This window comes from Gadus macrocephalus, chromosome 17, assembly GCF_031168955.1.
Source record: "Gadus macrocephalus chromosome 17, ASM3116895v1".
In the NCBI taxonomy this organism is placed as follows: domain Eukaryota; kingdom Metazoa; phylum Chordata; class Actinopteri; order Gadiformes; family Gadidae; genus Gadus; species Gadus macrocephalus.
In genome coordinates, this window is record NC_082398.1 from 5,494,134 (window position 1) to 5,511,429 (window position 17,296).

General features: G+C 45.2%; 2 protein-coding genes across 11 annotated transcripts in view; one reads left to right on the plus strand and one right to left on the minus strand.

The window, feature by feature from the left end:
• Window positions 1-378: 378 nt before the first annotated feature.
• On the plus strand, window positions 379-15,244 carry ctc1 (CTS telomere maintenance complex component 1). 2 transcript variants are annotated; one of them, XM_060077119.1, is made up of 26 exons: window positions 380-786; window positions 1,336-1,411; window positions 1,546-1,630; window positions 1,715-1,937; window positions 2,117-2,328; window positions 2,452-2,587; window positions 2,709-3,146; window positions 3,817-3,939; window positions 4,505-4,728; window positions 4,860-5,007; window positions 5,932-6,185; window positions 6,843-7,033; window positions 7,128-7,242; window positions 8,098-8,464; window positions 8,727-8,816; window positions 9,114-9,245; window positions 9,343-9,389; window positions 9,531-9,616; window positions 9,888-10,041; window positions 10,641-10,709; window positions 11,304-11,460; window positions 11,672-11,730; window positions 12,090-12,246; window positions 12,908-13,028; window positions 13,183-13,310; window positions 14,830-15,244. In XM_060077119.1, the coding sequence occupies exons 1-25, from the start codon at window positions 745-747 to the stop codon at window positions 13,278-13,280; spliced, it is 3,804 nt and encodes a 1,267-aa protein (XP_059933102.1). In that variant the 5' UTR covers window positions 380-744; the 3' UTR covers window positions 13,281-13,310; window positions 14,830-15,244. The 2 variants fall into 2 exon arrangements, 1 of the variants encoding a protein (XP_059933102.1); XR_009529992.1 differs by lacking the exons at window positions 13,183-13,310; window positions 14,830-15,244 and having other exon boundaries at window positions 379-786; window positions 12,061-12,246.
• LOC132475804 (disks large homolog 4-like) overlaps window positions 14,575-17,296 on the minus strand; it is a 16,092-nt gene continuing 13,370 nt past the window's right edge. For 7 of the 9 annotated variants that reach the window (XM_060077133.1, XM_060077131.1, XM_060077138.1 and 4 more), the window contains 3 exons: window positions 16,302-16,414; window positions 16,057-16,148; window positions 14,575-15,274 (listed from right to left, as the gene is read on the minus strand). In XM_060077133.1, coding sequence (XP_059933116.1) covers window positions 15,168-15,274; window positions 16,057-16,148; window positions 16,302-16,414 — 312 coding nt within the window. In that variant the 3' untranslated portion in view covers window positions 14,575-15,167. The remainder of the gene's footprint in view (window positions 15,275-16,056; window positions 16,149-16,301; window positions 16,415-17,296) is intronic. The other 2 variants (XM_060077132.1, XM_060077135.1) reach the window with 1 other exon arrangement.

Consider the following 17,296-nt stretch of genomic DNA (forward strand, 5'->3'; position numbering starts at 1 on the left):
CCAGTCAACCTTTTCAAATGGGTGAAAAATATAAAATATTATAATATCAATATAATCCTAGCCAAACGACGAGGGTCCACCACGGAAATAAAAAAAAAAAAACTTAACCGATAGGTAACCCAGTAATCCCACGACAACCCTGATATACAGTAACCCATTGCAACCAGCCAACATCCCAAGCTGTACAGCAGAAAGGGTTACATTCACAAACAGCATCATTAAACAATAACTCATGCAACCTAACATTATCGGTTTACTACAATACCTTTCATATAATATATAACATAATCATTTCTCACATACTAAGATCGACTATGTAAGATTCAGCTTTAGAGTTCACAGAAAGCCGATTTACAAAATATAAACCCTGCATACTAAATAATTTGTGGGGCGATTCCAAAAGCTGAGGAGTTTTGACCCTTTCTGCACATCGTTGTGAGGAAGTGTTTTGCGGGAAGCGACAGGTTTGAAACTTTGAAGTTGGTTACCGAAGGACTTGAAGCGGTGGTGTCGGTACCGAAGGACTTGAAGAGGTGGTGTCGGTACTGGAGGATAACAGCCGTGGTGACGGTACTGGAGCATTAACACCGTGGTCAAGGTATCGGAGGACTCTGAGCCGGTGGTGTCGGTACCGGAGGACTGGGAGTCGTGGTGTCGGTACCGGAGGACTGGGAGGCATGCTGTCGGTGCCGGAGGACGAAGAGCCGTAGTGTCGGTATCGGACTGTTCTGAGTCGTGGAAGGAATGGAGGAGTTTCTAGATCGGTTTCCCGGCAGGAGTGATGCGGTCAGTGTCTTCGTTGTGTGTCTCGTCAGGCTTCTGCTCTCGTTTAAGCTAAACTACAACTGAAGCATCTAGCTCTATATAGTCTAGATCTACATAGATAGGCCCCTGACTCGTCCAGCTCTATTTAGTGAAGCTCTATATAGCTAGACTGAGGCATATAGCTCTATACTGTAGTTATATTTGGAATAGATTGACTGCATCTTGCTCCATAGTCTCGATAGAAAGTCATTACAGGTGGCAGCATTATATTATGTTGAGTATTTACACTCGACTGCCCACACTTCTTAAAAGTAAAACCATCATTATATTTGATCATTTTATTCTTCGTTTCATCGTATTGTACTATATATACAAGAGAAATGATGGAAGATAATAATCGTAATAAATAAATAGTAATCTTAATAATATAGTAATAATAGTATAATTATAATAGCAATAATCATACAAATAATAATGATACAAAACAACACTATAAACGTTATAATCCTTCAAGTTCTAATAATAAAATAATAATACACATAACGGTATTAATAACATTTTTATCTGCAGGAGAGGTCGTGGCTCAAGGAGGTATTTGGGTTTGTGAAGCATCAGCTAGGCTCCGCGCCCGACACCTCTTTGACAGGTGCGGACCACGGCCACTATTTAAAGGAGATATACGCTATGAAAGTGATCTGTTTTGTTTATGTGTGAGATGACACTACAGAGTACTGTTATATTGTTTTATATACATTGTGTATCATGTATGTGTGTGTTCAGAGGAAGCTGCCCTTGACCTCAGTGTGAGTCTGCTGAGGAGAATAGAAGAGATACACAACACCTGTACACTGCCGCTCAGCTACAGGTAGCGACCGCACTCACACACTCTCTCGCACACGCGCAGATACGTACACAAGCTGCCGTTGTAAGACTGTCCTCTCGTTGCTAGGCTGCTGTCTGTCTCTGAGCTGGTGGCCAGGCAAAAGGTTGCTTGTGTGAGCAATTTGTCCTGGAGCACCAATCAGCACAAAGCCTGTGTGAAGGAGGCGGAGTCAGAGCAGGCCCACCACAAGGCCTTACCTCGGGTTCACCTGCTTCTGATTGGCTACCTGAGAGCGGGGCGGGCCGGAGAGCTGAGACTGACCGACGCAAGCGGGGATGTGACATGCGAGGTTAGCACCCACAATGTGTGCATTGTGTCTCCAGTAATGTGTGGTAGCGTCTCCATGGAAACGTGTGGATGAGTCGTCATGGTAACGTGTGTTTGTTTCTCCACGGTGACGTGTGGTTGTGTCGCCATGGCAACACGTGGTTGTGTCCTCGTGGTAATGTACAGTTGTGTCGTCCCCAGTGTGTATCTCCATCTCCTCAGTGGTTGGGCCAACCTGTGTTTCTTCCTCATTGGAACTACATCCCCCACAATGCACCTCACATGGGGCTGGTGGAGCTAATTGGCTCTCCAGTACTGCTGAGTCCTTGCCAGGGATTGGCGGTTCATCCTGGCGGGGCGGAGCTTAGCAGAGCCGATGGGGTCAAAGAGGCCGCTGCACGACTCCTTACAAGGTAGTGTGGGTGTGTGTAAATGTGTGTAGAGTATTTAAATAATTTCTCTGATTATGATGGCAACTCTTTTTCTCTATTCCTGTGCACGCGTGTGTGTGTGTGTGTGTGTGTGTGTGTCTGTAGGTGTCAGGGTGTGCGTGTGCAGCTGTGGGGGGTGGTGTGTTCAGTCAGTCCTGTGCTGGAGGTCTCTGATAGCACCTTCTTCATCCTCATCCTCAAAGACCCCCAAAACTCACAGACCCTGCCTGTCCTGGTCCAGGTGAGACTTTTTTATCATTTTATTTCATGGAAACACAATTTATGTTGCAGACTGTCGATTGTATTTTTATCTGATGATCTCTCAGTCTCTCTCTCTCTCAATGCCTGCCCCCTCCCCTTAGGAGACCGGCTGTTTGTGGTGGAGTCAATGTGTGTTTGTGGATCAGTGTGTGTATGTGACAGTACTGCGTGTGTGTGTGGTGCGTGGCTGGAAGGGAAACCGACTCCTCTCTGCGACCAGCAAGTCCAAACTACACATCCTGCCACATGCACTCTCCCCTGACACTCACACCACACACACCCCCAACACACTCTCTCCTCACACACACGCCACAAACACAAACACGCAAGACACAGAAACACACACACTCTCACCTCACGCACAAACTCCCGAACAACACACCGACACGCAAACAATCTCACTTAAAACACACACACCACAGCAACAAAACACAGAAACATTCACGCAACCTTTAGAAGCAACAGAGCAGAAGGTGGAGCCAAACGTGATCATCCAATCAGGTGTCAGGATGAAGCGCTCCAAAGTCATCAGTTACCAGGTAAAACACAAAAACAACATCATGTACAGGGCTCTTTGCTGACTTGCTGCCAGTGCTTTACAATAAGTGTGCCGCATCTCACATTCAAACATACAGTCATACACATTCATACATTCATTCCTACATTCACAGCCGTCCGCCGTCTGTCCTTTGGTGACACTATTACGGCTGTGCACACCTGCCTTATGGCCACCTCACTTCGTGAAATGTACTCTCTCCCCCCTCAGAAAAAATGTGGTTTCCTCGTTGGCCATGCCAAGAAGGCTGAAAGGATCCTTTTAATAGCACATACTGTATATCATCTTCTTGTGCGTTCACCGAGTCATCATATTTTTTCAATAATGTGTGCGGACAGAGCATAAAGGTCGCCTGAATCCATGCAGAGCTTAATTTCATTTATTAGTGCGACTTTGATTTACATTTTGATATACTTATTGACCAATAGGGAAACTCAACCTCTGCATTCCAGCCATCCTGGCTGGGAGATAGCGACAGTAATCACCAACCCACCTCATAGGGTTTAGGATTAGATTCCTTGGTCAGGGGACACTTCAACACTAGGAGGGGCAGAGGATCGAACAGCAACAGACAAACTGCTCTAAATCCCCAGCTTTTTTTTATTTATGTCCGTGTGTATATATACGGTAATTCCGCCCTTCTTCTCCGACAGGGTGTGGTCACTGAGGTGCTGAGTGAGGAGGCGGGACTATACATGATTGATGGGGAAGTGGGCCTGTGTCTGGCCCATCAACCACCTCGGAGGAGGGGCCTCCGGACGGGAGATCATTTACAGGTCACCCCTCTATCATTTTGTCTCTCCTCTACCATCCCTCCATCATCCTGTCTCTCCTATCCTCCCTCCAACATTTCGTCTCCTCTATCCCTGCATCATTTTGTCTCTCCTCTTTCATTCCTCCATCCTTTTGTCTCTCCTCTGTCATCCCTCTATTATTCTCTCGTCCCTCCATTATTCTGCCTCCTCTTTCCTCCCTCCAACATTCTGTCTTCTCAGAAAAACTGTCATGAAAGTCGATAGACAGACAGATATTCAATGTGTTGAGAGAAAGACAGGTAAAGCTGCTGTGTAGTTGACAGGTGGAGAGGTATCGTACAGATATCTAGCATTAGTGAGACAGGCACGTGGAGAGACACAGGTCATTCCAACCCATAGTGTTAAAGATACAGACAGGTGGAGGGACAGACAGGTAAAGGTGTCATGTGGTTTCAGATCCAAAGCGTAAGATAGACAGACAGGTAGAGAGACAGACAGGTAAAGGTGTCATATGGTTTCAGCTCCAAAGCGTAAGATACACAGACAGGTAGAGAGACAGACAGGTAAAGGTGTCATGTGCTTTCAGATCCATGGTGTCCACTTCCTCTACCAGCCGTGTCCGGACCTTCCTCCCAGCATGCTTTGCGTGTGTCTGCGCTCCACCCTGAGGGTCACAACCTTTAGCCCGCTGGCTACCCCTGAACCCGGCTCACCTGGACCCTTGTCGTTACCACGGTTCCTACTCAAACAGGATGTGGGCGTGTCCCAGTACCTCTGGATCAGTCATGTGACAAAACAACTCAGATGCAGGTGTGTTTTGTCAGGCTTTTTGTTGTTTCTGTTGTGCGCAATAAAAAGTGATCGTAATAGTGTGTGTGTGTGTGCGTGTGTGTGTGTGTGTGTGTGTGTGTGTGTGTGTGTGTGTGTGTATGTGTGTGCAGCCTGGTTCCCAGGTGGCTAAAAGCAAACACGGTGTGTGCTGTTGCCTGGAGGATTCTGCAGCTTCTGTTTAAAAGAACCGAAGGAGGAAGAAGAAGAGACATTTATACAGAAATACTGGAAGACCCCCACACCTGTCCTCTCTCTCAGGTAACACCCCTGTCCCCCTCTCAGGTAACACACCTTTCCTGGATCTGGAATCTGGGATAAATAAAGTACTATATTATCCTAAAGCCGTGATTGACTAGTTGGGTAGTGGATGTATTTGTGTGAAGCGCACATTTCAAGACCCATAGTGAGCTTCAGAGTGTTAATGGTTGATTACGATGCTCCAAATGAGAATTGGTGCGGTGGGGCTACTCATGGTTCAGTTATTAAATCTCTCGATATGAATCCCAAGTCCAGGCTAGGTAATATCAGCAGATGGAAGATAATTTGAGCGTGTTGTGCAACCAAATCTGATAGCTAACCTCAGCTCAACTCAGACCCAAGCAAATGAAAAGTAGTCTAGATGCATCCAAACCACTCAAACTGAGCAAAAATAAAGACATAAGGTTATGGCTTGCTTAACGTTCGCATGAGAAGATGTAAACGCTCCAATGAACGCCATAAACGCTGAAAAACTGACGACGCAAGGCGTTTCTGGCCAACTCTGACCGCATTCCAAAACAAATAACAGAAAAAACCAATGTGGTCTGGGCTGAAGCCAACCAAATGTCCCAGCAGTCCCACAAGTGTACGGTGGCCTGCAGGTACCAAAAAGGGAGCGGGGGTGATAGGCCAAAACTAAAAAATCAAGATGGACCCAGTGCAGAATATTCAATAATCGGATAACCAGCGTTATTTAATGATAAATCAATCCGTATTCAGAATCTTTATGCAAATGAATGATGATTCAAAAATTGTGCCAAGGTCATATTTTTTGTCTACATGGAGTTAACGAGCTTGACTGAACACCCTGTGCACACTGCGGCAGTCGAAGACCAATGCAGCATTTTAATGAGTGCTAAGCCTACCGGGGCCTTTAAGCCATACCTAATATCTGCTCCTCACTCTGCTTTCATCCATGGGCAGTACACAGCGGACCCCCTGGTGTGTGAGTACGTGTGCGTGAGGGAGTGTCTGAGTGCGTTGGAGTCCCAGTGTGGGTCCGGAGCTTCTCTTCGCTCTCTGCTGCTCCCCGGTGGGGCCAGCCTCAGCAAGGCTCAGCTCAATCAGCGGCTGGCCTGGTCCCACAGCGCCCGCCCCGGGACCCGAACCAGACCGCCTACACCCCACCAGGAACAGGCCGGTCCACAGAAGGACCAGTCCGGTCCAGGACCCACTCGGTAAGAGTACGACCAGAACTAGACAAGGGGCTGACCACACCACACCACACCAGGACCAGACAAGGCCACGGACAAATACACTTTTAAAGGACTGTCATCACCCTGGCCATAAAGTGTTTCAATGGTTGCCCTCTGGAAAGCGGCTTCGTGCTCAAAAGGCCAGAGCAGAAAGACTGAGAAGAAGTTTTTTTCCCCCAAGCCATACGGACAATGAACGCATAATTCCCCCCTCTTCATAAACTTTTTATTTTATTTTATTTAATCCCCATCCCCATCCCCTTCCCTTTTTATTTTATTTTTTTCTTCTTACTTTTCAATTATTATTAAGCTTTGCACAGCTGGGAGTTGCAGTCGCAATCCCCATTTCTCAGCTTTTTTGTTACACAAATTACGCATGTGATAAATACTTGAATCTTGAATATTGGTTAGGGTTAGCTAGGCGGCTAGCTAGGCTGTGATATTCAAGAGCTAACTAGGCTGCTTGATAAAGGGACAATGGGGACTAGCTAGGCTGTAAGCTAGGATGTTTGATACAGTGGCTAACTAGACTGGGACTAGCTAGGCTGCTAGATACAAGGACGACAGGGACTGGCTAGACTGTTATATTTAGGGACTACCTAGGCTGGCATGTGTTCATGGTTGTCTCTTTACTTTTAGTGGACAGCGCCCCCTGGTGTTGGTGGGGGTCCTGGAGCTCCCTGGCCAGACAGACGCTGCACACACCTCGTTACACACCCACACCTCACCACACACCCTCCAGTTGAGAGACGGGTCAGGGCGTGTGGCCTGTGTCGTCACCGAACCTCATGAGGACCGGCAGAGGGCTGTCTTCAACTCTGCCTGGATCGGTAACGCACAAACGCACACACAAACGTGTACACACACACACAAGCACACGTACACACACACACATGCACTTTGATTGGTTAACGTGTGTTTCAGGTTGTCTGGTGTGCGTCAAGCGGGTCACCATGGTTACAGAGCAGTTCCTTCAATCAGATTTCCCTTCCTACACACACCTGGAACAAGATGGATATATCACTCACAAACACTACAGGTGATATGCTACATGTTACACACTACACACAAAGGTAAAATGCTATAGGTAACACGCTACAGGTAACAAACTATTTCAAATTAGGGCTGCTCGATTATGGAAAAAATCATAATCACGATTATTTTGGTCAATATTTATATCACGATTATTGAAACGATTATTTTTGAGTTTGAAAACATGATGTATTTATTCAGCATGTCTCTCCCAAAAGCACTTAGTAACTGAGTACTTTGAAATTTCACCTTAAAAAAATGCACAAAATGGTCAAAAATCTACATTAACTTAAAGATATGTATCCAGCTGTTCTGCACTTTCTATGAAACATTTAATAAAAAAATAAATTCAAAAAAAAAAAAAAAAAAAACGAAAACTCGATTATAAACAAACGCTAAAATCGAAGTCGAGATCGAAAATCACAGCCCTACTTCAAATACACAATAGGTAACAAGCTACAGGTAACGTATTATACCTAACACACTGCAGGTAACACACCACAGATAGCACACTAAATGTAACACACTTCAGGTAACACACCACAGATAGCACACTAAATGTAACACACTGCAGGTAACGCACCACAGATAGCACACTAAATGCAACACACTTCAGGTAACGCACTTCAGGTAACCCACTAGGGGTAGCACACTATAGGTAATACGCTAAAGGTTACAAACTAGGGGCAACACACTATAAGTAAAATGCTTTTTGGTAACACGCTATAGGCAACACAATTTAGGTGTGTGTGTGTGTGTGTGTGTGTGTGTGTGTGTGTGTGTGTGTGTGTGTGTGTGTGTGTGTGTGTGTGTGTGTGTGTGTGTGTGTGTGTGTGTGTGTGTGTGTGTGTGTGTGTGTTAGATCCTATCTCCAGTTCTGTTCGAGTGATGTGCACATCCTGAGCCCCTCGGTTGCCATGGCAACGCACCTGCAAGCAGAGAGGGCTAAGAGAGGAGAGGAGGAGAGGGAGGAGAAGAGAGTGAAGCTTGATGGAGAAGAGGAGGAGAGGTTACCTAGGAGCAGTCAGCATCCATGCGTCTCTGTGGTGATGAGGGTGGAGCAAAAAGAGGGCTTGTCCTGGAGAAACACGGGTGCTGAGCGAGAGGAGGCTGGGCTTACTCTCAGCTTCCGGGTTAGAGCTGAGCTGATTGGTCCAGCCCTGAAATGGGGGAAGGACCCAAAAAATAGCCTGGTCACGGGCGCGGAAATGGACAGTCATGTTACCAAGGTAACACATGTCATCCCCACACATCCCATTATAAGAATAGATGTTTGTTGTGTGTCCGTAGGTACATGTAGTGTTTTGTGTCTAGTTGCGTGTTGTGTTGTGTATCCATAGGTACATGCACTGTTGTGTGCCTAGTTGCCTGTTGGGTTGTGTGTAGATACAGGTTATGTTGTTTTGTCTGTAGGTCCATTCTGTGTTGTGTGTAGTAACATGTGGTTTTGTGTTTTGTGTAGTTACATGTTTTGGTGTGTTGTGTGTGCAGGTACAGGTTGTGTATCAGTCAAGGGCCGTGCAATGGTTTCCTGTCTTGCAGCCAAACTGTTTGTACCGGATCGTTGTTTCAAATACACAGGTACACGCACGCGCACGCACGCACACACACTACGGACCGCCTCCCACCCGCCTAAATGTCTCGAGGTAACCTGGGGGGGGATGTTGTCTGGAGTTCCTCAGGGTTCATTTCTAGAGCCCTTGCCTTTCATCTGTGTTTGCTTGGTCATGGTGAAGTAGCACAGAAATATTTGAGCCTAATAGCCTATTATATAATATAAACTGATAGAAAGATAGATGGATCTACAGATCTAGATCTACTGTATATACTATATATGTATGTAGATATTTTATTCAGATATTGTTGTCTTTCTGTCAGGATACCAGCCTTCTGAGTGGTAAAGTGGCTCCTTGGCAGAGCAAGGTGGAACTACACACTGACCCCGCCCTCCAGGTGGGCTTAGATTGGACGTTCCACACACTTGCCCTGCCCAATCTCCTCCACAGCCAGGTAAACCCACACGTATCTGCGCACACACAGAACCACACATACACATTTCTAATCTAATCTAATCTCTCTCTCTTTCTCTCTGTCTCTGTTTTTCTAGTGTCTCTCTCCCAACCTGATGTCTGTCTCTGAACTTCTGGACTCCAGGTACCTGTCTGTCTGCCTACGTGCCTCTATGTCTATCCGTCTCACATTTTCTTTGTCTGTCTCTCTGCCTGTCTGTCTTTTTTGTCATCGAAGATAATATGGTGTGTTTGTGTGTGTATGTGTTTGTTTGTGTTTGTATAGTTCAGCAGAGATGGTTTGGTTTCAGGGTGTGTTGTCCGAAAGGATTAGTCTGCTAGAAAATACCAACACTGGTCACGCACACTCGGGTGAGACACACACACACACACACACACACACACACACACACACACACACACACACACACACACACACACACACACACACACACACACACACACACACACACACACACACACACACACACACACACACACACACACACACACACACTGGTTGGATGACAACCTGTATATCTGTCTAACCTATTCATTGAATACATCCTATCTATCCATTTAACCTTTATATCAGTATATAACCTATATATCTGTTTATGTATTTCCTACCCTACCATTACAGATGTTGGGGAGGGTCTTAAACTTCGCCTCACAATGTGTGACCAGAGTGGGAGGAGTGTTCACGTATATCTGGATCTAAGCCGCGCCCCTTACCCACCTGGCCTGTTGCCTGGCAACACGCTGCTGCTGTCAGCTTTCCAACGGAGGCTGTCGAGGTCCTTCAAACACACACACACACATATCTATTTATATATAGACAGACACACACACACCAATATCTATTTATGTATACACACTACAAATAGAGACTGATATAAATATAGATAGAGATATAAATATGGAATGATAGAGATATAAATATAGATAGATATGGTATATATATATATGTACTGTACATATCTCTCTCATGTCATTTAATCTCATGTGTTTTAATGTGTGTTGCTGTAGATCAGGGTTGGTGTTCTGTAATGTATATATATTATGTATAACATGTATAATTACATTAGGGCATTTAGCAGACGCTTTTATCCAAAGTGACTTACATCGGTTAATACACACATTGACAAACCGACGCAGAGTCGACCATGCAAGGCGACAGCCAGTTCGTCAGGAGCAGTTAGGGTTAAGTGTCTTGCTCAGGGACACATCAACACTCTGGGGATCGAACTAGCAACCTTTCGGTTACAAGACAACTGCTCTACCTCCTGAGCTAAGCCACACCGTATAAAGTGTGTGTTTCTATAGAACAGGGTGTGTGCCATGTATTGTATGTGCTATACGTTATATAACGTGTGTATAATGTGTGTTTCTGTAGATCAGGGGGTGTCTACTGTAACTCTCTCCCTGTGAGCTGTGTTACTGTCAGCCAGCTGGGAGACTCGAGGTAACTGAAGCCCCTTTCACACACCGTTCCTGGAATACTTTGGTCCTTTGCCCTTTCACACACGGCATAGCAAAGCCAGAATAGATGGGCAAAGAGAAAGTACAGCAGATGGTGGCAATGCAACCCTTATGCCAACCGCTATAAAACTTGCGGAATCTGTCCACTTTCCAGCCATTCTGAAAAAAGGAGCTTGATGCAAATAAGATAATCTGCGAATGGTTTGCTCGCTCAAAATAAATGCGTATAGTTGCAGACGGGGTAACCCTTTGCTGTCTACCGGTCTGTCTGTGTATCTGACTCCCTGTTATCTGCCTGTCTTTCTACCTGTCTGTCTACCTGTCTGTCTATCTCTCTATCTGTCTGTCTATCTTACTCTACCTGTCTCCCCGACCCATCTATCTACCCATCTGTCTACCTGTCTGTCTACCTATCTCTATCTGTCTGTCTCCCTCTCTCTACCCGTGTGTCTACCCATTTGTCTACTAGTCTCTCTTCCTCTCTCTACCCGTCTCCCTTCCCGTCTGTCTCCTCATCTGTCTACCTGTCTGTCTACCTGTGACTCTACTCGTCTGGTTGCCCTTTTTGTCCCTCCAGCCCTCCCCAGCCCTCCACTCCACTCGTGCATCTGATGGACTGGATGCAGCCCGGGGAGAAGAGGTGCATTGTGGGTCAGGTCAAAGGTCATGTGGTCTGTGTGCTCTACCTTCAGCTGACCTGGAGCTGCTCTCTCTGTGACAGCACGTTCATACAGGTAGAGATATTCTATATAGACTATATAACGCACACACACACGCACGCGCACACACACACACACACACACACACACACACACACACACACACACACACACACACACACACACACACACACACACACACACACACACACACACACACACACACACACACACACACACACACACACCTTTATGTATTTGTATATATATATGTTGTCTCTCTTAGTCCAGATGTTCCAGTCCTCAATGTTACTCCACCACAGCTGTCTTCCAATCCACAGCCAAGTAAGAGGATAGTGTTTGCGTGCGTGATTTATCCTACATATCGATTTAGATATAAAGAGGGCTAGAACTATAGATGTGTGTTTAAAGTTCTCTAAATTGTTACATAAATAGTTGTATAGATGTGTAATAGCTGTATATCTCTCTGCATGGTAATGAAAGGAGAACATGAACATAATATGTGAATGTCAAGTGATCCGACCAGGTGGTCGCATGTGCTTGAAGACCTTTTTGAAACCAACACATCTACAGCCAGTACACAGTGAAGGGCCACTGCACCTTCTGTCCGTCCATGTGTTTCATATTTGAGCGAAGGGTCTGAACACTCTGAAGTACCTCTCTGTTCTGGGGCATATTTTTAGGATCATTATGGAGGATGGTACAGGGGAGGCCCAAGTCTGGTTCTCCTGTCCACTAGTTCGTCTTCTATTGGGATTGGCTGATTCTCAGTGGGAGGAGCTACAGCGAGCCTTGCGGGTCAGAGGGCGTATCCGCGTCTACTCCCGTGGGCGGGGTCTGGTGAGAGTCCTCTACACCAGTAACACAACATTTAGCGCGCAAAGCCAAAGTGACATTCAGTGTGCTACACAAAAAGTACATTTAGTATGCTGTGCTCAAGTAAAATTAAGCATGCTATGCGTAAATAACACTGAGTATGCTACACTAACAAAACATTAAAGGTGACATATTTTACCACCAGGTGTGAGTGTGATTAGCCTTTACAAGCCGTTTTGAAAATCTACCCATTGCAAGTGGGCGTGTCCTCCTAGATGTATGACGGATAGATGAGCACCGTTTGCTACTAGTCCGCTGGGTAGGCTGGTAGGCTGATCCATACAGCGCACATACAGGTGGACACGTCCTCTTGAAGAGGCAGATTTTCAAAATGTCTTGTAACGGCTAATCACCCTCACACCTGGTCGTACAGTAATACCTTTAAGCATGCTATGTTGAGGTTACATTTAGCATGCTATTCTTAAGTAAATGTAGCACGCTCTGCTTAAAAGGTGCTATGAGCTGTCTCATGAGGGGTGTGTGTGTGTGTGTGTGTGTGTGTGTGTGTGTGTGTGTGTGTGTGTGTGTGTGTGTGTGTGTGTGTGTGTGTGTGTGTGTGTGTGTGTGTGTGTGTGTGTGTGTGTGTGTGTGTGTGTCTCTGTGTGTGTGTGTGTGTGTGTTTCAGGTGTGTGAGGAGGACTCTGACTGCCTGCTCCAGTACCTGAGCAGCCTATGTAGCAGTAGCACCGTGTGCCGCTCGCTCACACTCACCTGTCGGGCACGCGCACACACACAGCAAGCAGAGGGTGAGCGCGCGCACACACACACACACACACACACACACACACACACACACACACACACACACACACACACACACACACACACACACACTAACTTTAGCTTATATCTCTCTCTGTATAAATTGTGTTGCTAACGCTGTGTTGCTAACGGTTTCAGGTGAAGCCCGAAGGTTCACTCGAGGAGAGACAGACTTCATGACCCGGATGCTCTTGCCTTTGCAACTGACCTGTACCCACATAGAGGCAGACAGTTAGACCTGTACCCGCATAAAGGCAGACAGACAGGTAGACAGACAGACAATGGAAGGATGAATCCTAAGTGGACATGAACATTTCCACAACCATGTTTGCAGAGCAGGGATTACCGCTTAAGTCATAATAATAATACTTGCTAATAATTGTTGATGGTCTACATTGTTTATTGTAAATAAAAAAAAATAGTTTATATATGTTGTTCATATGTATTGTTTAATTAATGGTGTAAAATATAGAAAGTTATCTAATCACTGTCAAGTTCAGTACACTATTAAGTCATGCTAGACACACACACACACACACACACACACACACACACACACACACATTTAGTGATACACGTATCTATTGCTAGTGACATACAAACACGACATACAAACACAATTATATAATGTCTTGTTCAGTTCAACAATAAATCATGCTAGTGAGATTCACATGCAAATATTTAATATATTATACTGTTATTGCTGTACAATTGCATTATGGTTAACAAAGACAGACTCTGTTAAACATTTTATAATTAATTTTATTCAGATCATTCATTGAATTTGAATAATAAAAATATTATACATCAGTATCAGAGACACCTGTGTGTGTTTGTTGTGAGAGGGTGTTCCGGGGAAGGTGTGTGTGTTGTAGAGAAGGGTGTGAGTGTGCGTTTCGTGTAGAACAGCATAATACATTTTTGGATATGATACATATTGAACTAGAACTCTACTAGAAGGGACTAGATAAACACCCTTACCATAGCCCCCTCAACCCACTCTAGCCCTAGCAAACTAACCCCCTTCCCGACTCTAAACCAAACCCACTCTAACCCTAACCTCCTAACCCAATCTAACCCGTACCCCCTAACCCCTAAAGCCCATTTCTGACCAGTGTGCAAGACCTGGTACCCTTGGTGGACTTGCAGGTGGACCTGTTCACCTGCTGGTCCACCAGGTACCTGACCACCTGTACCGTGTAGATTAGCAGGTACACCTGGTCAACACCTATCTCCACGATGGTGAAGAAGCCCCATATATTAAATATATATACACACTGGGTATAATGACTAAGATCATTCGACCAAAATAAATAGACTAATCGATAAATAAATGAATCAATAGAATATGTGTTATATTGATATCACCACAGTGGCCTTCTAGACCATCACAGCACCAGATACAAAGACTCTAATCTTCTGCATCATCCCTCCATCGTTTCTCTCTCTCTCTCTCTCTCTGTCTCTCTCTCTCTCTCTCTCTCTCTCTCTGTCTCTGTCTCTCTGTCTCTGTCTCTGTCTCTGTCTCTGTCTCTGTCTCTCTCTCTCTCTCTCTCTCTCTCTCTCTCTCTCTCTCTCTCTCTCTCTCTCTCTCTCTCTCGTTCCCTCCCGTCAGAGAAAGGATAGATAATAAGTTGGTGCGGGTAGATAATAAAGAGGTAAGGGTTGGTTGATGGATGTCATATCAAAAATAGTTCCTCTATGTCACCGCAGCGGCAGGTTTCATGGTGATAATTTCCACGGGGATCGTTTCAGCGTTAACAGGCTCCATGGTGTGTCTTTCAGAGAGAGGCAGCCATCACCAGGGGCGACGGCTGAGATGGTATCCATGGTGACTTGGAAGCAGCAACCCATCAGAACGTCTCTCCAGCAGGGGACCAATCAGAACATCTCTAGAGGGGACCCCGATGTAGGAACGAATCACAACGTCTCTCTAGCGGGGACCCAGACGTGGGGACCAATCAGAACGTCTCTCTCGCGGGATCCCAGGTTTAGGGACCAATCAGAAGCTCGCTCTTGCGGGGACCCAGACGTGGGGACCAATCAGAACGTCTCTAGCGGGGACCCAGACGTGGGGACCAATCAGAACGTCTCTCTCGCGGGATCCCAGGTTTAGGGACCAATCAGAAGCTCTCTCTGGCGGGGACCCAGATGTAGGGGCCGCTCTGCTCCTGGATGACCGCAGTCACCTGGTCGTAAACGTCCTGGAAACTCCCGCCTTCCACCATTGCTGCAACACAAGCCACAAAGACATCGTAGTACTGCAGTACTAGTACAGGGTATATAGACAGCATTGTGTGGAGAGGGTCTGACGGATGGCCCGAGTCAGGTTGATTAGTCTCTGGAGCCAGCCATCACCACACACACTCCAGCCCAGTAACGCCACCTAGGGGGCTAGTGGCAAGAGCGACTGCTACATGCAGTATGAATGTGGTCTACAGAAAGGATACACAGCATAGAGATAGCAGATAGATAGCATACAAAGTATATATATACAGTATATAGTGTATATAGATAGCATAAAAAGTATATATATACAGTATATAGTGTATAGATAACATACAAAGTATATCTATACAGTATGTAGTGTATATAGATAGCATATAGATAGCATACAAAGTATATATATACAAGTGTATATAGATAGCATACAAAGTATATATATATACAGTATATAGTGTATATAGAAAGTATATAGCGTATACAAATAGTAAATAGAGTATATAGATAGCATATAGAGTAAATAGAGAATATAGACAGAATATACCGTGAAGATAGTATATAGAGTATATAGATAGAATATACAGTTTAAAGATAGTATGTCGAGTATATAGATAGCATGTAGAGTAAATAGGGTATATAGATATAAGATATAGTAAAAAGGTAGTATATAGATATAATATACAGTATAAAGATAGTATGTAGAGTATATAGATATAATACACAGTATAAAGATGGTATTTCAAGTATATAGATATACAGTATATGGAGTATGCATATGGTATATAGTACCTGTGAAACACTCTATGAAGTCCTGCTCCAGGGTGATGGCGCGCTCCAGAGCCTTCCCAGCCTGGTCCTCCGACAGACGCTTGTTCAAGTCCCTGGACACACGAACACATTGACACAGCAGTGTTACTAATGGACACTCAGTACCACTGCAGCTCGTCGTCCTCATCACTGACCAATGAACTGCATTCTTCTACATGTGTAGTATGTAGTAATAATACTAGTGTGAAGTCGTCGTAAGTACTCACAGGATGTTCTGCAGCGAGCGTGGTCGAATGAAGATGGCAATGGGGTGGAGGTTAGCAGCCTGGAGCCTCCTCACAGCGTTGGCCGACACGTCCAGTACACAGTGTTTACCCTGCTGTAACACATCCAGTACAGTGTTTACCCTGCTGTAACACATCCAGTACAGTGTTTACCCTGCTGTAACACAGCCAGAACAGTGTTTACCTTGTTGTAACACATCCAGTACAGTGTTTACCCTGCTGTAACACATCCAGTACAGTGTTTACCCTGCTGTAACACATCCAGTACAGTGTTTACCCTGCTGTAACACATCCAGTACAGTGTTTACCCTGCTGTAACACATCCAGTACAGTGTTTACCCTGCTGTAACACATCCAGTACAGTGTTTACCCTGCTGTAACACAGCCAGAACAGTGTTTACCCTGCTGTAACACATCCAGTACAGTGTTTACCCTGCTGTAACACAGCCAGAACAGTGTTTACCTTGTTGTAACAAATCCAGTACAGTGTTTACCCTGCTGTAACACATCCAGTACAGTGTTTACCCTGCTGTAACACATCCAGTACAGTGTTTACCCTGCTGTAACACAGCCAGAACAGTGTTTACCTTGTTGTAACACATCCAGTACAGTGTTTACCCTGCTGTAACACATCCAGTACAGTGTTTACCCTGCTGTAACACAGCCAGAACAGTGTTTACCTTGTTGTAACACATCCAGTACAGTGTTTACCCTGCTGTAACACATCCAGTACAGTGTTTACCCTGCTGTAACACATCCAGTACAGTGTTTACCCTGCTGTAACACATCCAGTTCAGTGTTTACCCTGCTGTAACACATCCAGTACAGTGTTTACCCTGTACTCGATGTGTTTACCCTGCTGTAACACAGGCAGTGTTTATCTTGCTGTTTCATCCAGTAAATTGCTTACCCTAATGTTTCACACCCATTACAGTGTTTTCCGTGCTGTAAAAATATCCAGTGCAATATTTTCACTG

Coding starts and splice junctions, on each gene's coding strand:
- ctc1 (XM_060077119.1), top strand. CDS start 745: ATGGAGGAGTTTCTAGATCGGTTTCCCGGCAGGAGTGATGCG. Junction 5,008..5,931: donor ACACCTGTCCTCTCTCTCAG/GTAACACCCCTG, acceptor ATCCATGGGCAG/TACACAGCGGACCCCCTGGT. Junction 7,243..8,097: donor ATCACTCACAAACACTACAG/GTGATATGCTAC, acceptor TGTGTGTGTTAG/ATCCTATCTCCAGTTCTGTT.